General features: G+C 44.4%; 1 protein-coding gene across 1 annotated transcript in view; it reads right to left on the minus strand.

Annotated features, from left to right (window-relative positions):
• The window catches only part of SYNPO2L (synaptopodin 2 like), a 34,804-nt gene that overhangs the window by 5,338 nt on the left and 5,559 nt on the right, over nt 1-23,907 (minus strand). The window contains exons 2-3 of the mRNA XM_071564510.1: nt 15,248-15,399; nt 11,871-12,532 (exon numbers count right to left, since the gene is read on the minus strand). Of these exons, the coding sequence (XP_071420611.1) occupies nt 11,871-12,532; nt 15,248-15,399 (814 nt within the window). The remainder of the gene's footprint in view (nt 1-11,870; nt 12,533-15,247; nt 15,400-23,907) is intronic.

Raw genomic sequence — 23,907 nt, forward strand, 5'->3', positions numbered from 1 at the left:
AAGAGGAGACATTTGTACCTGCATAAGGCTGATCCAAGCTTGAGAAGGCAGAGTCCAGACCTGGAGAGCTGGGCATGTCACAAAGTCTGTTTAGTTCACAACTCCCCATAAACAGAGAGAGAGGCAATGAGAGGAGCAAAGCAGTTCCCTGCTGGAGTCGAACCAAAACTCTGAGATGTCCAAGCCCTTTCCTATCAGTTCCACAAGCCTTTTAAAGCCTCTCTTTTGTCTCGTAGGCATTGCTGCTGAAAGCTATGAGGTCATTTTGTCTATTTTTGTCTTTGTAGCTTCATCACCAAGCAGTGTGATGGACGTTGTCACCTGGCACTTGAACACCCTCCTTCTTTCCCCCACCCCGTACTCTGTGTAAGGAGAAACTCCTTTTTTGTTTGTTTTGAAGTAAGAAAATATACTCTATATTCTTGCAGATTCTTTGGTGCAAGCTTCAGGTTAGAAACATGCAAGTTTCAAGTTAGTGTTACCAATGCCTTGATGTCCAGAATTTCTGTATCAGAGCCCTTCAAAGAGATGAAACTAACACAGTGCATGTGTTCGACATGGACAGGCAGAAGAAACCCACACAGGAGGAAAGCAGCTTTCCTGGTCTGAAACCCTCAGAGAGCACCCAGCTCCAAGTAAACATAAGGGAGAAAAGAGGAAGGAGAACCTTTCTTTTTGTGCATATATCAATTTTCTTCCATGTCTAAGGAGAACTGGTACTGATACAGATTTCTGTTGTGTTCCAAGGCTGAGGAACACTTAACAGAGGAGCATTAGGATCCTGGGTGACTGCAGTGAAGTTGTTTAGTCGCTAAAATAGCAGAAGCTGTTACCTACACAACTGGAGAGTGTGGCTGTGCCCAGGGAGGGTGATGGAGTGTTTAGAGGCCAAGGAGTGGTGTTTTGGCATCACCATGCAAAGCTCAAGCACTGGAGGCTGAGAGGTGTTGAAAGATGAGGTGCTGTTAGTGAGGGCTGAAATGGACAGGGAGGAAGGGAAAGGGTGGTGATGAGAGTCTGCAAATGTCTGCAGTGGTGGCCTGCTCAGCATCTCCCCACACTTTGCCTCACTGCCTCTATTTGCTCTCAAGCAATAGCTCCTGTGAGAGAACCCCAGAGCCGTGGCCAAGGGACTTGGCTCCCGTGATTCTCCCTCCCAGCAGCCCCAGCCTTTGCTAGTCTGTAGCCTCAGACTCAAGCAGATCGTCTCCAGCGTTAGCGAGTCTAGAAAAATCAAGTGAGACCAGGCCTCCTAAAATCCACAGCCATCACTGATGCCAAGACAACTCACACAGGCAGCATTGCTACAGAGAGACCTGTCACACACAGGAGTTCTTACAGCAACAGCAATGGAAGTGGTTCAGTCTCTTCTTTGGTGAATATTTATACATGTAGAGATACATTCTCTTTGGGGAAACCTTGCGATATCTGATACATAAAGTTGGAATGGAAATACAGCTCTGTATCTATTAAGAATAGTCAAATGGAATAGATAGAAGAGTAAAAGAAAGAGTTGTAAACCTCTCATAAATTCTGAGTGTGATGCATAATTTATATAGAATTTTTTTGTCATCATTTAAAGCACTCATGTTCCCACTGAATTTTGTTGGAAAAATCCACAAAAAGAAAAATTTCTACTAAGCAAAGCCTACAGAGATTTTCCTGTGGACTTAATTTTACAAAATTTCACTGAAGTGAAATCAATTTTGTTACTAATTACAGTAAAGAGAAGTGTAAAAATGATAAATCTTTTCAAGATCAGGCCTTATTAAAAGAAATCACTTTAATGTATGCTCAGGAAAACTACTGAACACGCAAGCTTATATGAGGACAGATAGTGTTCATCTTCTCTAGGAAACAAGGAATGGTAAATTTTATTACCAAAGTTTAAATTCTAGAAAAAACATTACCATAGAAAATAAGCACTTTGCTAATTTCAGAGATAAAGAGACAGTTCCTCTGTGATGAAATGCTACTTGTCTACTATTTTTTTCACATGGGATCACCTAGAATTTTGTTCTTTGAACTATTTATGTTAGACAAGGTCATTTTTCCATGGCTAATGTTGCAAATAGTAAGTCATTAGAGGCTATACACATCTCATACTTTTCATACCTGGAGTCCTTTCAAAATAAGATTTGGATGGGTTATATTGACCTTCCAAGTATTCCCCTGTTGAAAGCTTCAACCTTTCAAGCTTTGATCAGTATTTAAATTGCAAACAGTTAAGAAGAGGGGTATATTTTCTTTTACTTAAAAGAAGTGGTAGAACTCTCAGGATAGAAAACATGTTTCTCATTCTTGGATATTTGCACACTTCCATGCCATAATCTGTGCATAATATAAAACAGATACGGCTTCAGGTCCAATTTAGGACACTACAGGCAAATGCCTCCGTCCTACTCAAGTCTGCAACACTTAAGCATGTATCTGAGGTTAAATAGTTAAGTACTTGTCAAACCAGTATTTCTTCTTAAATGACTAGTGATTTTAAGTGTCCCAGTGAGACATTGCCCCACTGCAATCTCCAGGTTTTAGAAAAACAGAAATCACCTTTCTGACAGCCTATGGGAAAAAAACATGCCCAGTCATTTTGTAAATTTTTGATCTTTCTTAGCCACACTGCTCTTGAAGAGCTCTGTGAGGCAGAGAGGGTCTGGAGATATCACTGTGCATGGCTGCAATATATTAGTCTCATGATATCCTGCTGGAGACTTGAATAGCTTGTTCATTCAAAAAAATCTCCCTCAGTTAAGAGAGTTTGCCTTTCTTCCTGAGCTGGATGTAAAAGTCTCCTCAGTGCAACAGGTAGCAGACATGGCCAGTTTTTGTGTGCTAACAGCTCACACTTGGGCTCTGGATATTGTCTGCATGGTGTTCTGCAACAACACAGCCAAATTTCTGCCAAAGGAGAACTTCCTCTTGGCAGGACAGCACCTGTTGAATGCACTAGTCCTTTGCAGTTTTAGCCCAATTTCCTGAGAAAGGTTTATGCAGTCCTGCTGCATGTCTTTTGAATTACCCATTTCATGCTAATAGCTTTTGAGTCCATTTGCTAATTTTAAGAGTCTGAAGTCACAAAGGTACAATGCTCCTACAGGTTTACATGCTCTTACAGATGGCTCAGCAAAGGTATGCACTCCATCACAGGAAGCGAGAAGCCTGAGCACAACTTCAATTAGGCATCAAAAACTGAAGAACACACACAACAGAGAGATTATGCATTCTCATTTTGAATGTGAGAAATCACACAGATTTGCATTTACTAGACATGAGAGAATCAGATATCAAATACAAAACATAAACTAAAAGGATACCAGGATCTGCTAATTCTACTGCTCACAAAATGTCTGATGTCTGACAGCGGGATATCACAGGTTCCTCGTCTCTCTGTCCTTCAGTGTCTCCAGCATCTACTAGTGGTAATCCAGGTATATGCTCACCATCTGGGCATGTGGACTTCATCAATCCTGTAGCACTTGGGTAACATCAATTGTTACCCAATTGATTTTAGTCCTTTTCTGTAGCTATTTAAGTTCCTACTACATTTAAAAATCTAGCCTTTCATGTGAAAACTGTATACCTTCCTTGCATTATGTCATCTGCTGATTATTAAACAGAAATCTCCACTGAATCCCCAGGCCATCCCTTGAAAATGGTATCACTGATATTTCCTGTTACTGCTTGCTAAGTACAACAGTCAAGAGAAACAAAACACATTTACAATACTTCACTAGCAGGAATTGGCAGCTGAAAAATCAGATAGAAAGAAAAAAATGGTGTACCTGAGAACACTTTTGAGCTCCTCAGTCCAGGTAACCCACCTCCCTCCCCTGTGTACCCCACACACCTGGGTTTCTGTGGGAAGAAAGACCAGAGAAAAGCTGCAAGGTGTCTCAGCAGAGGTCCAGTTCCGAACAGGGGCAGTTTCAGGGCTGTGGTGTGCCCCACAGCACATACTGCTCGTTCCGTCTAGCTGCAACCAGAGGACAAGATCCACTGACAGAAGAGAGGAGGGTTGGGATTTTTAATCATCTGTCTCCTTGCCAGTCATATAACATTGAGGTGGAGAGGACATTTGATTGACATGTTTAAAGCTCCATGGGTGAAAATATAGAGGTAGTCCTGTTAGATTCAGAAGCCCAGTGAAACACTACTACCAACTTAGCCAGTTAGCTAATATGACATCATGAACCATTAATAGTTATGTTTTCTGTTCTATTCTTAGCCAATTGTGCAGTCACCTTACAGTAGTCCTATCTCATCCATGTTTCTCTCTGGAAATGTCATGTGGAACCATATCATGTATCTTAGAGAAGCCAACATATACTTCATCCACCTTATTTCTTTATCCATGAATTCATATCTCATGGGGCAGGTCAAAGACTCTTTCTACTTTTTATTAGTCCACATTGATTTTACTGTTCATTTTGTTTTCCACAAAGTATGCTCAAAAGAACTACTTCATACACCTAATTATTATTAATTCTTTTCTTATCCTTAGAGCCTGATCCTTAGAGTTAGTAGAAGGGTGTATTCTTGCTCTCTCTCCTTGAAACCCTTCCCATTATTCCAGGGTATTTAGCAAGGACTGAGGACCATTCTGACACAATTTTCATTAATTCCTTACATTTCACTGCTATAGAGAGTATGATTCAGCCTTGTCCTTTTAGTATAGTCAGTGTGCCAAGATATGCTAAATCTACTTGTCCCTGTTTCTGCTCCTGTTTCTTTCAGACAAAGAGGTAGATTCTTGATTAACGTAAGTAGCAGAGGCACTGATGACAGTGGAGGTTTACACATTTCACAATAAACTGATCTCCCTTCCTGCGATGGATTTAAGTGAAACTGAAGAACAATTATTTGCCAGGTTGAGAGTTTTCTTCTTTCTAGCTATAATCATCTCTCACTTCTTTTGAGTAATCACTGATGTTTAATTACCCCTTGAGAAAGTCTTTTTATGCCTCACCCTGTTATGCCTCTTCCTCATCCATGACTATCACTTTGTCTCATTTTAGTGTAATCCCTGAGCAGACTTGCCAAGAAGTTCCATAACACTTTCAGAACTGATGAAAACAACTGGACAGGGAGAGGGATTCCCATTGCCTCTTTACATTATGATTTCCTTCCAGTCAGCTCTCAGAATCCTGGAACCTAAAGCTATCAGCTTGGCTAAGACAGTCTGTGGGGTCATATATACAGTTGTTTCAGTGTGATTATTGCTGTAATCACCTTTGAGATCTGTATTACTGGCAAAATTTTTGGTTAATCCCATTGTTCCCCATCAACCTTTCACATCCTAAGTCAGAGCAGAAGTGCACGTGCTAGGACAGGCTATGTTAACTTCATGTATGTGGCAGCATAGTCCGAAAAATGACTTGCTGGGGCCCTGCAAGGACCATGGAAGTGTGAGCTCGGAAGAGAACTGCTGACACTTTTCACCAGCAGCAGGATGATGAATTACCTCTGATCATGTCTGAGAACTGTGACCCAGACTCAGAGTCCCTGTGCTGACAATAATATTGTTGGAATAACTGATAGGTCTAAAAAGATGTCCCAAATGATAACTCACATGGTGGAAATACTAGGACAAATGAGAGTATATACTTTTTCATTTCAGGGATCATAATTTTCCTCCATATATCTTCAAATACTAAAGATCTTTCGCATCCCATAGAATATTATATACAGCTGAATTTATCTTGAGTTAATACATGTTCAGCTAAATCCCTGTCTCTGTCAGGCTCTGGGGCAGCAGATGTTCCAAGGTGGAGCACAGCAGAACATTATCAGCCTTACTTCCAGTGCTACAACGACACAGCATCCTCACTGAAATGGTGGACAAGAGAGATGCCAAAGGGATCAATGCTGAAGGTCTTCAGTAAGAATAACTGAGCAAGATGGCCAATTACTTGTGACAAATTGTTAGATGGTTCAAGAAAAAGGAAAAATATATCCAAACTAGCCAAGATGGACAATACTAGTTTATAATCTCTGTCTTCTGCGCAAACTGTTAATACATCAGCCTGAAAATATCATCTCTGTGCTTTTGGTAGAAGAACATATACTGAAGGCACAAGCTCAAATGCCATACTGAAGCCTAAAAGTAGAGAAAGAGGGCTCTAGATACTCAGAGTATCTCTCACTGTGGTCTTTGATAAATGCCTTCCAAGCAGCAGAGAATTCAAAGCTGAATGTTAGTTATAAGTGGGGTATTCTTGAGCAAGCGCATACAACTAGACTGCATAGAGCAGGGTATGTAAACTGATTTCCCAAGTGGATGCAATTTCTAGCTTAATGTGTGCTGAAGTGAGATCAGACTCTCCATCTGTGATTCAACCATGGAAGCTGTTGTCCTTTTTTTCCTGGTGGCCAGCTGCTCACTGAGTTAACAAGGGCCAAGGGTGATTCAGAATTGCTTCATACTGCTGGAAACAGACTTCCTGTAAGATCAAGAGTTCAGGGAATCAATTTTAATCTCCTGGTCTGAGCAGAATGCTTTTCTATTTTACTTTAAAGCAGGTAGGATGAGGCAGTTGACTACTATCCTAAAACTTTTGGTCTCCTAGACTGCAGTGAATGGCAAAACCATTAAGTTAGTCTAACAATCACTAACTGTGGTCATTAGAGTCACAACTGTCAAAGTCAAAAGCCAAGTAGAAAATGTGGTGCAGTAAGTTCAAACTGCCATTCAGGAACTTTATCTTGTTCATGGCTCCTGCAGTCTATACTGATTGTGTAGGCTGAGAGATGCCTTGCTGCACTCACCCTCTCTGCAGAGAAACGTGACTGCAGTCACCCTTAGAAGAGGTAATCTGTATGACCCTCCAATGAATAGGCCACTTATTTATAAGCATCCTATCTTTTCAAGTGATGCTGCTGTACATCCGCTTAAACAAGGATTTCTTCTTCTGATATGGAATGTAGTATCTCTGATGACTCTGCATAGGCAGCCAGACCTATATAAAGCAGAGGAGGAAATTTTCCCACCCATTTTTCCCTGCCTTCCCCTACCATATATGGAGAGGCTCTTGAGTTGTAGGAACTAAAAATAGTTCAGAGGACAAGTTTAAATTGAGGTATTTTGAAGCACTTCTTGCACTGACACAGTGTGATAGCAAGTTAGGAATCGACTGTTGTCCTGGTATGTCTGTCTTCTACTAGCAATTGGTATTTTCAGTGGTGAGAAAGGCTGAGCCCTTTGTCTGGTGAGGTGATTTAGGATGGGACTGAGCATACAGTGCACCTCGGAGAGCACAGGTGGCTGAGAAGAACCAACCCTGGCTACAGATGCATCCCAAGCCTCTGAAGGTGGGACAAGAAGAGAAGGACACTGTAGGTGCTATGGGGAAACAAAGAACCTCACAAGCAATTACTTGTGATAACTGTAGTTTGATTCTCCTTGACACAATCTCCCACTTTCTGTTAACCTCTTGAAACTGATTCAGATTGTTCAATTTGTATTTTCTGTCTTGTCTTTTCCTTTTCTTCTGTGCTGTCCAAGTGGCACATAAATGATCTCAGGAAGGGATGTGTCTTGGCCCTTTACAGTGATGACAAACTGAGGCCCTAAAGATTCCCAGTTTCACCAGGGATTAATCACCTCTTTAAAGAGAGCAGGTTACAGTTTTAGCGGGAAGAAAACAAATTGATACTTTTGTTTCTACAGATTAGACAAAATATTGGCTATTTACAAATAAAGCTGTTCTGTAGTTCATTTAAAATACAGTAAAGAGTTCCTGTTTGCTGGCCATTGCCTTACCCCATTAAGCAAAACACCAGGGTGCATAGTAGCTACTGGGTAGTGACCAAGACTGAAGTCCTTTTACTTACAGGACAAGTACCCCCACATTTGGATGGTGTGTGGCTCCCCACAGCCCCAGCAGTCTGCACCAGCAATGGTCTGAGTGGTTTTGGAGCAGGCATGTCTAAGTCACGTGTCCTGTGGAGGGCTGGGGTGATGTATGTGCTTATCCCGTAGGCTGGAAAAAATGAGCCAATACCAATGTGGAAATAGAGCATGAACTCTGGAAAGAGAGAGGGCCAAACCTCACTGCAAGGGCTGTTGGCTCTCTAAGGAGCACCAAGACCTTGTGTCTTTGCTGGGGATGAAAAAGCACAATTCAGCAGCTGAAGACATTCAGAGCATCATATGGTGGCACCAGCAACTGCTGCCCCCTCTATCCTGTGCCTATTTTGCTCCACCCTGCCCACTGCCAAATCTTGATTTTGGGCTGTTAGTACTTGCCACCTGAGTTCTGCTGAGTTCTGCTCCTGGAGTCAAATCCTTGCCTAGTATAAATAGGTGAGCTCCACTTGCTCCTGGGCTACTGTGACACAAAACAGGTGTCAGACAGCAGTGCCACTTCCAGCAGTTACCATGTGATTTGAATCCTCTAAGCAATGGCAGGGAAAACAGCTGTACTTCTCAGGAGCTGATGGAGTTAATGCAAAAAATACATTCATTGGAGAAATTAAAATTAAGATAAAATGAACCAGTAACAATCAGAGCATAAAGAGTGATCACCTGTCATGGTACAACAGGGAAAGATGGTAAGGGAGTATGGGAAGTACTTCCTCATTTCATTGATGATCTAGAGGGCAGTATACAGTCAGCACAGATCAGATTTTCTAACATCATCAGAAATGAAGGAAAATCATACAGAAAAGAGGGGATGATGGCTGAGTCCATTTGCCTGTGATCTCAAAAACTCAGAGCATGCAGTGAGGATAAAGGTCTAAAGCAGCTCTAGAGATAGGAAATAAAGAACAAAGCTAGAGATCTTAAGTTTGAGAAAACCCAAGAGCTAACAGCAGTAGCAGTCTTACTGAGATCCTTGCAGGACAATAGAGCAGTGAAGTCACCTGATGCTCTTGGTGGGCAAAAGAATTATTACATAGCTCTGTTCTTGTACTGAGATTTCAGTTACTTGTAAAGAAGTTTGATGTTTCTAAATACTCATCTAGAAATACTGTACCTGCAATAATGTTTGCCTGAGGTGCAGGGAAAGAGAGGAAGGGAGAGAGAGATAGTTTCTGTAGCTTAAAATTACAGTGAAAAATTTGAAAGAATTAAAACAAAGGACAAGAGAAATATCCACAAATTTGGACAAAACATCAGAGCAGGCACGAGAAAATAATACATTGTAGGAAGAAAAGGTGAGAAACCATCTGGATAAAAATCCCAACAAACCCAGAAGGAGGTTTTTACATTCTTATGATGCAGTGGTTGAAGCCATGACAAGGCAAGGAGGGTGTGCTGAGCAAGTGCACAGGGAATATATTTAGATAGTTAGGGCTTTAAAAGGCAGACATCTGATTTGGTATTTCGAATGGTCCTTAAATGTCTACTGCAAATATATTGAGCCTTAGGCTCTCATGACTGATAGTCCCAATCACTTACTGTAGTTAACTCAGATTGTAAAACCTTGCCTAGCTTCTAAACCATGAGCTTGATTTTGCATTCCTGTTTTAGCAAAACCCAGGAGTCTCTGTGTCCCAGAGCAGGTTACTGTGCTGTGGATATTGCTAAGGAGAGGCAGAGGAACAGAGCTTTAAACTCTGCTATCTCCATAGGAGCCTAGAGCAGCTGTAGGAGCTGAAGCAATGCTAGCCCAAACAACTTCACCAAGGCTACATCTTTCTGGCAAGAGATGCTCTACCATGTGCCTCCCATGCCAGTCAGTAGCTTCTCTGCAAGAGCCTCCCCAAGGAGCCAGTGCAGTTCAGGAGTCCCACATCCTCCTGTGTTTATACCAGTGTTTATTCCAGGTACAGGTGTTTCTTAGAAATGTTCACTATGTAATGAACACCTTGCATACCTCTTCCCTACTTGTTTTCTTCCTTCACAGAGTTATTGGCTGCTGAACCTGATTTTTGTTTTATCGAGTGCTGTGCTCCAGCATTATCAGGAACTTTGCTTTCTCATTTACTGCCAAGATCCCTAACCCAAGAAAACACTGAGTCGGCTGTCTGAGTTGCCATCCATGGAAGTGTAACTCTTACATAAGGACACCCATGGCCTAACATAAAACAGAAAGGATGTGAGCAGTGGAGGAGTAATAGGAGAATAAAATGCTATCTCAATCTACTGTGCTTCTGGGAACCCTAACTCTAGCTGGAAACATTGTTGCATCACCTCCTGCCATGGAGTATTATTTTGCCATCAGAAATGCTCTGAATTAAATACATAGCTTTCCTGGGATCCTTCTGTACTCATGCTGTCCATAGAAATAAGTCTTGATGTAAAGCAATTGCTCATCCACTGCTAGAACTATCAGGTGGCAGGGAGCAGCTGAACATGCCTTTCTCAACATTCACCACATGCTTGTACATTATTCAAAGGGACAAAAAATAGCTTTATCTTTGGGGAGGCTGAAATTGCTACTTTCTTACTTGTCCTAAGGAAAATGAGTGCTAGAGACTAGGAAGAAATAGTACAAGGCACCAAGTCATTTGCACTGTGTAGCAGGGCCAGACATAAGGGACCCAACTGAGTCTGCCCTCTCAGTGCTGGGAAGAGCAGTAAGACAGTGCAGCCTGATGGAAGCACCTGGGTTTGAAAGTTATCTCTATAGGATCCCTTAGGCAGAACCGATAAAGGCCAAGGAAAAGAGAAAAGAGAGGCTTAATAATTGCCTAGCATTATAAGCTGGCCTGAATACAAATGTCTAGCATTTGAAGGAGAGAATCAGATGTTAGAATTCATGTGCTTTATTTCTGATTCAGTCTAGCAATTTTTCTGTGTCTCTGTTTTCCATTCTGTCCCCCAGCTAAATCACTTTTTTAACCCTTCTTTATTTCCAGGCTCAGAGAAGTGCAAATTATTCAATCATAGTACACACTGAGGTATTCATATGAAAATAAGTTTTTGATCACCTTGTTTTTAATACTACTGGATAGATCACAGCTGTGAAATCAGGTAACATCTTGTTCTGCCTTCATGTTTGGCTTTGAAATACCCCACGTGTAGCAGAAACCAGGAAAGATATTCATAATTAAAGTCCATCACCTATATACACTACATTTTTCAGTATTTTATTCCACGTGGAAAAGTCTTGATTTACAAGGATTGCACTACAAGGAACTGTTTCAAGAGCTGATCTACCAGCTCCTGCCTGTCCTTGCTGGTAACCCTTCTCTGCCAATACCTAAAAAATGAAAAATTCTACCAGAGCTCACCAGCTGCTGCCAACATGGATACTCCTTGCTGCAGTGAGTGCCTGCAGACAAAACATCCTCTGACGCAGACAAGTCCTTCCCTGAGCTGGACAGGGTGAGAGAAATGAATGACTTACTGACATGACTCTTTTAGGGCTATGTTGACTGAAAATGACTTCTCATCAGTCCTTAATCAAGTACATGGCTCTGTTCCCACGGAGAGCTGAGCTGAACAGTGGGCTCCTTGGGAGCCTCTTGGAACAAGCATCTTGTGCTTGGACACACAGATAGCTAAGGAGCAAACTGAGCTGCCATGAGACCTCTGGAAGGCCAGGGAAATTTAACCCCCAAATTCTTTCCTGACACCATCATGTCATTTGAGTCTTCTTCAGCCCAAAGTGTTGAAGAAACCAATGACCTCCATGCTGTTTTCAGCACACAGAGGTGCTAGAGCACAGCTGGTTGTATGGCTGCAGCTTCTACAAGTGACTCCCAGACCCAGACCCTTTCTCTTAACTGTTTCTTGGGATGTCTTTGGGTGAGGTAGATCCAGCTGCAAGGAAGCCCCAGACTCTACAGGTCTGATTTGACTCTGCTTCTTTGCAAGCTAGAGGAGTTAACCCATTTGATATTTGCAGGAATTAGGCTTTTGGAAGGAGATCCAGCATAAGAAAAGGGCATGGGTGAGTGGCAGAGTGCAGAGGACTTACTGGCCTGCTTGGCTTTCTCTGCATATGTGGTGGTTAGGTCTTCATCAATTGGATGTTCCACTGGCCCCACCATGGGGATGAGATGGCGTTCTGCTCGGATAGCCTTGGTGGCGTGGGGCAGAAGCATTGCCTCCGGAGAAGGCTCCCGTTCCTCTGCTGATGGTGGCCGCAACTGTCCCTCGCTGTCTGAGAACGGAGTGTCTGTGCGGCTGCCAGGCAGGCAGACAATCTCCCTCTTGGCCACCCCGCCAGAGCTGGCCAGCTCTGCTCCCCCCTGCACAGCAGCCTCTGGCATGCTCTCATAGCCGCTCTGTTCAGACAGGGACACCTCATCCTGAGGTGCATCCGTCTTGCTGGTGGTGCTGTCAGGTGGGGAGCGTGGACTCTTCTTGCGAGCCCGGCGGTGCTTCTCCTGGGCCACATTGTCAGCATCACTGTCTGTCTCACCATAGTAGGCCTCGCTGTCCGGTGGCGAGGTGAGGCTTTCCAGGTGCCTCTGCGACCTCCGCGGCTGCGAGGGCTGGGTGGTGGCCGGGGCTCCTGCTGCTTCAGAGCTGAGTAACTGTGCTGGGGGGCTGAGCAGCGATGGAGGGGTGAGCCCTCGCTGCCCTGGAGAAGGGGAACGCTGTAGCCATGGGCCAGTCTGATCCCCACCAACTATCCTGTGGGGACAAGGAAAAGCAGTGAGCAAGGTCTGTTTTGTGGGGCTAAGCTGGAAGAAAACCCTGAGAGAGGGCTACAGATCAAAATGGTGTTTCAAGTGTCTTTCAGGTGGTACAGATGCCTGAAGTGTAGGCTCCAGGGACGGACTCATCTCTAACTTCAGCTACATGTTCTCATCCTGATTTTCTGCTTCACAACTCTATGGAAGCCAGGTGTTAAACACTTGGATATCAGAATACTCTAAGAGCATAACCAAGCCAGCTTAATCAGCTCCCCAGGCATTTCTCCCAGGGAGAAGAATACCTGCATAGCAAGCATTCCCCAGGACAGTGGAACATGCCCCTCAGCCTGCTGATCTCCAGCAGGCAACTGGTGGTGCCTCAGCTATCCCACTGCACTTCAGCTGCTCCTGCAGCTAGGACTGTACCGTGATGCAGCTGCATCAGCTCTGCGGATCCTGGCCCCTCCAAACTGCTTTAGATCAGAGTGGGCTCCAAAGAACTCAGTGCTATTTGTTTGCCCGGACTTCTACATGGGAGTAAATAGCAAATACTTAGGGTAAAAAGGGGTAAGTGTTTTTGGGGATAGGACTCTGGTATCCTGTGATTGGAGACCACCCTGATGTTTGGCCTGCTCACTGTGGAACTGCTTCACAAGTTAGCTACCTGTGCCTGGGGTTTGACAACCATACGCAATCATGCCAGCCAGCCCAATCCATAGTGGCATTTGTATGGCAACTTCAAGACTGTAAGGCGTGTGGAAGGCAACTGGAGTAGATGCAGGGCAGACTGGGGCAGTCAGCCCTATTGCTGACTGCCAGAGGGAAGGAGAACTGGCTGTGCTCAAGAGTGAGTCTTGATTTCAGTGGTAGTTTGACTCCAGTTCATACAGATGGAGCTGGGAACTTCTACCTTCCCTTGTCAGAGTCACCAGGGCTTATTAGAGCTATAAAGGAGTCCTAAGTATTTGGCTTCTGAATATGCATACCAGGAAGCCAGGCAGACAGCATTGCCTCTCTAAAGCTTTGCAATTCATTACTTGGATCTCAGTTCTAAACTGTGAAAAATTTATATTCATGTCAAATGCAAACCTTTGTCAAAGCTACGAGTGGGACAATTTCTCTGGCAGTTTAGTTTTTTTTATATTATTTGTCAGTGTGAACTCTCAAAGTTCCACAAGGAATACAGAGTGGTCCTTCCTTTTCTTTAAATACTCAACCCAATAACTGAAAAGCATTACTGCTTGTAAACCAGTTTCTCTTGTTCTGCACTATCAGGTCACAGTGTCTTTCCCTCCCTCTTTTTCTGAAACACACGTACTCCAGAGTAATCCAGCTACCTCTCCCTTCTGAATGGGACTGATTAGTGTTTTCTCAGGAAACACAGATATGAAATGGGAACAGAGATGTGATCACGAAAGCGATATGTAACGATTTCTCCACTACGCCAGGATGAAGTCAACTGGTTATTTCCAAACCATCCAGTGCTGGCTCCCAGAGGGCTGTGGGAAGCCTGCCTTTGTCACTTTGTTAATTCAAAGGGTGCTGATTTTGCCCCATTGGAATTTGCCCAGGCACCTGTTGGCTGCAGATAGACTCTGACGGGGTGAGATAAGGCCTTGGCAAGGGACCAGGAGCTATTCTGGATACCTTGTATAGAACTTACTCATCCCACTTAATCACAGCTGGGGTATAGAGTGAGCACATCAGAAGACACCAGTGCTTGCCCTAAAGCCAAGAGGAAGATCCTACATGCTTAGGCTTTCCTTCTCTGAGAACTGCCCACCTCTGCCTCTGTTAATTCCATGTCTTCCATGTTAAGACATGTTAATTCCATGTCTTATGGATGTCAGCAACCAGCACTGCTGTCCCTCCTCACTCTCATAGTGCTCTGCCTTTTCAGAACTATAGAAAATCACATCTTCCAACCCCCTTCACTAGGGCCTGTTTTTCTGAGGGTGACTTTTGTATTGGCGGTAGTTTTGACTAGGCAGGACTCCACACAGCTTTGTTGCCTTCATCTTAATATGATTATTCATTTACAGCTTGGGCCACATCCAGCATGCACTGAGGCACTAGTTTAACTTAGCACAGGGAGAATGAGGAATGTTACTGGGGCAATTTTTGTGCTTAAATTTGAGCCTGATCTGCAGTATTCTGCTGAATTAGAGACTAGCAGAGATATTTCTTCCCATAAAAAGGAGACTCAGCCATACACCTCTAATCTTTGTGGAAGTGAGTTCACAGACTCTTGGACTACAACACCCTGCTATAGTAAATACTTGGGTAACCTTGTCTTTGCTTACTTATTCATTGTATAGTCAAATCCATTTCTACAGAACAGTTATTTAACCAGAACAAACCTGAGCCTCTGTTCCTTGCTGCTATGAACTGCTCTATGGCATCTACTTGCTTGAAGCCTAAATAGCTCATTCTTTGCAGCACAGCCCTCACACTGCAAACATTTCCCTTCAGCTGGAGGGGTGAGGGTGTCTGGGGTCAGTTCAGCCCCAGGGCCAGCACCGAGACAGGGCAAACCATCGAGATGGCCACATGTTAGCCATGGAGAAGTCCTCTTAGTCCTCCCACCTTGCAATATGGCAAAACCAAAGGCTTCCTGCCTGCCTTCTTTCTGCTAAGTGTGGAGAGCTGCTGTGTGGATGAAGCTGCCCTGCAGTCTGCACTGTCACAGCACTGGCACGTGGGTGCAGGTTACCTTTTCACACGGATGTTGAGCACGCCATTGGAAGAATCGATGATCTGCATGGCATTAGCATGGGAAAGGCCAGCACACGACTTCCCATTGATAGATACTAGCACATCATTTTCCCACAGACCTCCACGGCATGCTTTGCTTCTCTTCCGGATCTGGAAAGGCAGGAGAAAGGACAGAGATGAAGGAAAGAACAGCAGCTATTTAGTTCAGTTGTTTGTCTCCTGCTGTCTCTTCTATTGCTCTGTCGCTGAGAAGATAAAGTAAGGCCTAAGACTACTGTCCTGCTAGAGTGGAAAACTAGTCTTCCTGGATAAGCCCTGGCTGTGGTCTCGGCATTCCTGTTAATTCCAAGAACCACTCTGCTGAGAATAGGCCTGACTTGATCACCAACCCATTTTGAGTTCTTCAGTGCACATGAAAGATTCAAGAACTTCTACATGCTCTTCTTCTCTTGCTCCCTAAGTTGCTTAGGGAGTCTGTGTTTCAGAGCGGGAACAGAAACTCTTTCCAGACTATAGCCTGTGTATGACTGTGTCCTTGTGCATGCTCCTACTGTGCTTCCTTGGTATAATCCCTGACACTCATGCAGAGCCCCTGCAGGTACCATCCTCGTGGAAGCTGACACTGGCTAGAGATGGTGGCTCTGTCATGAAAGAGGCACTTTCTGCTGTTAAGCGTTCCTGTTCTAACGGCTTTGGCCAGTGTATTTCTGGACATCTGCATCAGGCCATATGGTGTCCTGTTACACAAGTGTAAACTTGGAATAAATCTTTAGCCTTAACAGGAGTGGTGCAGAATATGCATTGCTATATCTGAGAATGGAGTTGGAGTCTCTAGTTCCAGGCTAGTTCCTAGATCTGACCTCTCATGGCCATCTTACACCAGGTGTTTCCTCTCCCCTTTTGTTGCATCATCCATCAGTTACACATCTTACCAACCCAGCCTGGCCTTTCTGTTAGGGCAAGCAAGCAAATCAAACGTCCACTCAGCCAAAAAATCACAGATATATAGGCAAGCAATGGAAATAGTCTCATAGGACAGCTTGGCACCCATAATGGACTGATTTTGCACATAAAAGAGTAACCAGGAGAAAACACTGGGTCAGAGCATGTCAGGACCAAGGTAGTAATACAATGGATTTGTAGATGCTCCTAGATTATTTCTTTGGATCTTGCAGTTAAGTGAGAGACAAATCAGTCCAGAGCTCTTTAACAGTGGGTGCAGTAACCAAACTGTGGCAGATCCTGCAGAGAGGTAATACACAGTAGGGCACGTTCTCCCATATCTTACAACCTTTTGCTCGAGCAACCAGACTCAGTTACTTTGCCTGCACTCCTGTGGCAGTCATAGAAAAGAGAAGTGGATGTGGGAGCATTGCTGCCCTGTCATTGTTCTTGCAAGGGCAGTAGGGTGAGCAGGAAAGGAGAGAACTACAGCCCTAAGGAGGTCCCATGTCATGGTTGGCTGGGCTTAGGGCCCACATCCTCTGCACCCATGATGTGTGCTTGCACCCAGGGCTCAAGCCCGCTGGCCCACGCACAGGCAAGAGCAGCACTCCCCCTAGGTCAACCTGCCAGCAAGACTGAGAGGTGTTTGGGAAGAAGATGGAAAGAGGAGGGCTTGCTGCAAGTTGTTTTTGTGTTCACTGGCACTTTATCACTCTGTAGCCTTTCCAGCTTGACCCCAAATTTTGCCTGCATGCTTAAAATAGGGACTGGCTCATCCCAGCTGCCACATCCATCAGCCTGTGTCATTTTAGTCCTTTATCTCCCTGCTTGTTAATATAAACCTGGAATGAGAATGTGTGGGTCTGTAAAGAACTACTGCTGAAGAACCACTTTTCTGCTGTTACAATATAAATGCTGCTTCCTGATCCTCCCTCGAGGAGTAGCTGTTAACTGAGAAGAGATAGCAGACACATTTTCCAGTGCTGCCAATTGACACAGCAGAATAAGAAGTTAAAGAGAAGTTAGAAGGAGGGTCTCCTGGTATTCCCCCAAAGGCCAACTGCTGCTCCATGGCCAAGTGCTTGGTGCTTAGCACTAGAAGGGAACATACTTACTATGTCTCCTAATTATGAAGTGAGTGGGCTGGGGGTTAAAGGCTGTCAGCAGGTGCTCAAAGCATTACTCATATCCCATTGTATTTCTCCATGCTTGCTGAAACCAACTGAATGTGGGCTGGCGACCAGCCAGAGCAGCCACAGTAAGCAGTCTTCTGGTCCCACAGTATGCAAGACTTTGCGGGCAAGTGTTTGGGATTCCCATGCTGGGAGGATCAGGCTGCACTCCAAACAGTACCTGCTGCTGTTTCAGGTACTTTATATTAGAGTAGGCTGGTGGGACACAAGCAGTCTCATGCAGGCTGAGCATCATGAGCAGGCAAAGTGTCCCTCTCATGGTCACTGAGGATGCTGGCTCTGCTTGGGCTGTGCTCAGATTTTACCAGAGTGACAGAAAGCCCATGCACTAAAGCAACTATTGGTACTTCATTGCTTTTGCAAAAGTCAGCTCTGTAATCCAGAAGGGTCTTCTCCCTGTCTCTGTTCCTCTCTGGGAAAACAGAACCAAGTCTCTTCTGGTGCAGAAAGAGATCTACAGAGGCTGAAAATAGCACATGTTTCTCCTGGCTCAGTTTCCCACAGGTTTATAAACCCTCCCTGGAATTTTATAAATTTGCTTCTCAGGGTCAGAGGGAAACAAACTATCTGGAGTTTCATTTCTTTGCCAAACCTCTACCCTACTGATTTGCCAGGAATGAAGGCAAAAGGGTTAAAGGCAGAAGAGGATTGTGCAGGCAGAAAAGGAAGAAAGCACGTCATAAAGAAGGGACAGGACAGGACTTAACCACAACCATGACAGCAGGGTGCAATGTGCTGTGGAGCCTCTGGACAGAAACCAGCACTGGCCTGCCAGATTTGATATGACTGCCAGCTCATTGCTGTGGAGACTGTAATGACAACCCATAGCCTGCACGCCTCGCTTACAGCAAGGGCAGCACTGAGCCTTTGAGGGCCCAGGACAGGGTGGCTGCCTAATCCGAAAGCCAGGCTCGCTGCCCATCCTGAAGGTCAGGTTGCCCTCAGGCTCAACCACTTGCTCCCCATATCCAAAAGATGCCCTCTCCTGGACACCCAGTGCCCCACATGAAGTGTCACTAACAGAGAACTTCTGCCTAGGCTGCAAACAGATTGTCAGGTGTCACTAGACAGCTGTTCTGATGAGATAGAAAGGGTGGAAAATGCAGTGTTTCAGAGAGAAAACCCCTCTGCTTCCTGTAGCAGATATCTGGAGACCCTTGTCGTGCAAATGAGAGGCAGCACTGATGGACTATGACAAGTGGTCAGGGCTGTCCCCAGACCTGGCCCTGGGGGATTGCACTGCCTGACCTTCTAGCACATACAGGCGAGGATTGATCTCTCCTTTTGTGTGAGGAGCCTCACAAATTCTATGAGCCTCTTGATAACTGACTCTCCTGTTACACTTTCCATTCCATGCCTCAGTGGACGCACTCTCCCATGGCATACTTTGCTTCATGGGAGGAATGTCCTGTTTTGATTTCAGGTGGGTTTAGGAAATCCCAGTTTCAGTCTTACTGATTTATGATACTGGATATACAAATAGCTGTGGAACACTGGAACCCATTTACTCAGAAAATTGTCCCTGCCCTCTCAGCAGGAGTTCTGCAGTGATAAAAGAGCTCTTTTCAAGGAGATCTGGGTGTCTGCAGCACCCAGGTACGTGCACATACACGTGCGTGCTTCTTTTCATTACTTTGCCTGCTCCCTCCTATTGATCATGTTCAATCAGACAGAAGGAGAAGAACAGAAAATGAGGGGGAAAAAAAGTGAGGGTGACAACTGAAGAGCAAAGGAATAAGAAAAGGTATTGCAGGAAAGGCCAGGAAGGCCAGCGTTGGGATCAGGCTTTAACAGTACAGTACGAGTTTCCTTGTACAGCCCTGGGGAGACAAAAGGAGATGCTGATTATTGGACGTGTCTTGGGGAATTCAGTCTAGCTTTCAGGAACAGAATGCAAGAGGAGGGGGTCAGATGCAACTTGGCAGCATCTGTCCTTCAGTAGGGACTATATTTAGATAGTGGTATGTGGGGCCTGAACACACACTGGGATGCTAAGAATAGAGTAATCCTGATAGCAACTCGGTGGCTTCACATCTTGCCAGAGTGCAGCCCAGGGAACCTGTCTTTAAACATTGCAATCACCCTCCCTGCTGGCCAGCACTGCTCCTTCATAAAGAAGTAGGCTGTGGGTAAATAGAAGTGGTTTGCAGTGCCTTTCTGAAATAACCTGTAATAGGCTCGTGCCATCTTTACCTTCCCAAGGCACTCCTCATCTCCTCTCATCACAAGAGCTCAGCCTATGAAGTAGAAAGACAGATAACATTATCAGTCTTCCCCCTAATCTCCTAAAATCTTTCTAGCAGCAACCCAGCAAACTCAGTCCAAGTCAGAGTAGAATACAATTGTCTTCCCATCCAAGCCCTTTCCAATCTCTGATTGCATCTCTTAACACGTACCTTCCCCCCTTCCCCCAGCAGCTACAATGCCATGGGGTCCAACACTCCATGGCAACCTTGCAGTAAATTTCATTTCCAGCCTTATGCAAAATGTAATCCTGTCACAGGATTCACATGGAGAGGTAAGAACTGCCTTGTTGTAGTATAAAGCATTACAAAAAGAGAATGACTCTGGCAACCACCCTTTGGTTCTGCTCCTCCTTGAACTTCCTGCTCAGCTGAACCACAAATACAGCAGTTGTTAGATGTAAAAGCAGAAACAAACACCTTCTATGTCTTCTTCTTTCTGAACATCTGTGTTGACATAATTTGGGTTACTGGAACAGTTTGGTTTTCCTCCAAGACCAGGCCCTATTTTTTTCTTGTGCAAGGAAAGATACCTCTGTGGCTGGAGTGGGTGGATCACTAGAGTGGCATTCAGAAGACCTGGATGATTTTTTGTGTGAACTTGAAAAAACCACTATGACTCATAAAATTTTCTGTGAGAAAATTCATTCCTGTAAGATACTTTTTCTCTGCCTTGTCTATTAAGTAGTAAATAACATCATATCCTCATGGCAATGCTGTATTTTATTGGAAGCTATTTTACAGCAGAATATCTACCCCGATCCATTATAATTACACGTATTTACTTATTTCCAATGACTTCCTGATGGAACACCATATTCCTTTTTAAGAGGTGTCACTGGATGACTTGCATCTTGGTAAAGCAGGTTCTGTGTCTCTGCAGACCTTCACAGGTGAAGCTTAACTAGGGAGTCTTTGTATATAGGAAGAAGGGAGACAACACAGAGTTTGTGGAATGAACACAGCAATGGAGAGTGGTGAAAGAAGGTATCTTGAGTGGCAGGGCAGACTTGAGTGACTTTAGCAATGCGAGTTGGTAGTGGCAGAGGATGATGGTGCTGGCCAGTCAATTAAGTACTGCCTAGAGTGTAGTGGTGGGGGGGATATTGCTATGGAGTGTGGAAAAGAGAGAACAACTTCTTGGATGCATTAGACTTAATTCTGATTTGTACCAGGGGATACAAGGTGATATAAAACAAATGCAAGCAAGCAGGGGTTGTTGGTTTTCTTTCTCTATTGTTTTCTCTCATTAAAACCAAGTGTCTTAAAAAGAACATTTTTTTGTGATAATGCAAGGGGAGGAAGAGAAAAACAACCACAAGCAATCCACCTTCTTTGCCTAAACAAGAAGTCTAGCACAGGTCTTATTGCTGGGAACAAGTTTCTAGCCAGAGGTGGCTGCAAGTAAATGAAAAGAAGCTTTATCTCCATTGCTGTTTGTTACTTGATGGAAGATTAGCTGAAAAATGAGTGAAGTATAATACTAATGAAAAAAAAATAATGCCACACGTACTAGAGTTTTGCCCTCAACAGAGTAAACAGCAGGATATCAAGGTTTTTTCACATGAAGCAAGGATTCAGAAGGAACAGATGTATTTGTCAAAACAAGAGTACCAGATCCCACATCTAGCTGCTGTGAGAAAAGCAATCAAGTGTTCAGAAAACACATGCTTATACATGTCTCATCTAGGTCCTTTTTCTAGAGGCTCAGCATGGCTCCTTTTGATATAAAAGATTTCAGAATAAAAACCTAAGGGAATTGGAGATCATAAGCAAATCTAGCCACCAAAATGTCTCTTCACAGGTACAGGCACTGAACTGGGACAGAGGAAGAGAAAGAGCCTTGAACACAGGCCAGAGTTACTCAGCGCAATGGCTCCTGTCACCCAGAACAAGGTTAGCCCTGCATGCTGACACTGTGCTCCAAAGGGCAATGAGCATATGCAAACCCTGAATGAAAACCTTTCTCAAAACAGAGGACTCTTGAGCTGCTACTTATTGTTGAATAGCAGCAGTCTTAGGTATAATATGCCTCCATGGTATCTACGCTGAAAGAGACCAAAGTTTGCAAAAAAAATATTGACCATGGCATCCATAATATTGCAAGTGTGGGTTACTGCACCAAAACACGACACTCATTAACCCAAAGAAAGCCTCTCAGCAATAGTCTGAGGAGGATAAACACTTGTTCTGCAGCAGCAAGGACAGGATCAGCCCCAGGTGAAGTACCATATTCACCTGAAGGATCCAGGGCACTTTGGTACAGAGACCTTCCTGTGCCTTGCAGCATCTTTGTAGTCATCTTATAGGTATGAATGTCCATCAAAACCACATATGTGTTTAGTAGTTCTAGCCAGTAGCAGGCTGAATAATGCCAGTGAATGAACGTGGGCTCTGGACCACAACTGACTGTCGCATTCAACTGTTGAAATAACCATTGGCACATCTTTGGATCAGACCAGCTCATCCTGTCCAGAACAATTCCCAGGCCCAGTCTGAGAGCTAGAACAGACCATTCCCAGAGCCATTGCCTGAGGGCGTGCAGCCATCTTAACAAATGGTTAATTGCTGAGCTTCACTGCACTCTGTAGCAGCTGGTGAAAGTGCCAGAGGATGTCCCAGTACATTTAATGCACAAGGCATAGATGTAGCATATATGGCTTCACTGCAACCTCTGATAGTCCTCAAGGGGTTCTTCCAGGACTCCTGCCTGCTAGTGGACAAATAGGATGTAACGACAACACTGGCCAGGCTCTTTACTTCTGGAAGAAGGAGAGGAAAAGCTTTTCTAGCACTGCCCTTCACACAGAAGTCTTAGACAACTGGTGGAAGCAAAACTCATGGAGCAACACAGCTCTGGTCACATGCCAGAAGAGAACCCATGTGGGACAGTAGTGTATGAAAGACCAGAGGCCAACATCACACTTTGTCATTGGCATGGCTGCCTCATGGCCTTTCAAGAGGAGATAGGAAGTGAAAGAAAGAATAAACATAGTGAATTGGTTTGGGCAGTGAGAAAGAAATAGTTAAGAAACGGTTAAATATTATCTGTGAGTAAACACAGAGCATAAATCAAGATTCTAATACTTAGAGGAAATGGTATAACCACCAATGCAGTCCATCCACACAATCTGCTCTCTGTACCTGTTTTGAGAGGGAGTTCCCACCTAAGGCTGCTTGCACTGAAGGTAGCTCCAAGCCACGGTGAGGTACAAGGAATTGTGAACTAAATCAGTAGCTGATACAATCAGCAATGGTCATTTACAACCATGATAATAAGGCTTTCTCTTTAGACCACCTTCTTATCACTGTCCTGGAGGTCCTGTCCTTCCATCTTTGCTGAGAAGGAAGAGTAGAGCTCCCCTTCCAAACTTTCCACCTTGTTCACTCTGTCTCAGCACTGTGCAGAGCTTGCAGCTTCTCCATCGACAGCAGCCCTGGAGCCCCCCATGTCCGGTGGCTGCTCTTGGTAAAGTTCCACGGGTCCCCAGCACACGCTCCCTCATGCACATCCAAGCGTAGCACCTGCCTAAGGGCCGACAGGCCATAAAGCATGTCCAGAAGCACTCCTAATGCAGCTGAGGCACATCTTCCACAGTGCTGGCAGGTTCTCCAAAACCAGAATTAGTGACTGCTACAGAGTAGGCCACCAGCAGTGCTTTCTTTTTTAGGTATGACAGTAAACATTTGTGAAAACAGATAAAGAACAGCCTGCCCACTGAAAAGGGGAGAGGACGAGAAAGTGCTTGCAAATCTGGAAGCCATGAGACCTATTTGAGTTAGAGGTGGCACCTCCAGCAGGAATACTGTCACATGAGCAAAGGTGAACAGGACAGAGCAGCCAGGCTTTGGGTCACAGGGACCAGTGACATGGCACATAGGCAGCAAGGACATATGGCAGAGGAGACAGTAGAAACAGTGAATTATCAGCAGAGAAGCATACAGGAGAAATTGAGGATACATGAGAAAGAGGTAAAAAGGAGGTTGTAATGAACTGCTCTCAAACAACAGAACAATTTTTAGTTGTAGAATCTATACAATCCTGTGTCACTGCTTCCCTTCACAATTCATTCCATTGCTGCAGAATATTTGTACAGAACAGCTGACTGAAAGGAGCATCTTCAGTTATCAGGGCTAATCCCCTGTTGTTTTCAGAGGCCATATTGTTTACTCCAGTTCATAAACTGATTCAAAAGGTTTTCTGTTCTTTTTCTAGATTGGAAATTTGTTGGTGAACTTTGCTGCTTAGTTGTTCTGAGCACACTTGATCTGTGACA

The sequence above is a fragment of the Pithys albifrons genome, chromosome 9 (genome assembly GCF_047495875.1).
Source record: "Pithys albifrons albifrons isolate INPA30051 chromosome 9, PitAlb_v1, whole genome shotgun sequence".
In the NCBI taxonomy this organism is placed as follows: domain Eukaryota; kingdom Metazoa; phylum Chordata; class Aves; order Passeriformes; family Thamnophilidae; genus Pithys; species Pithys albifrons.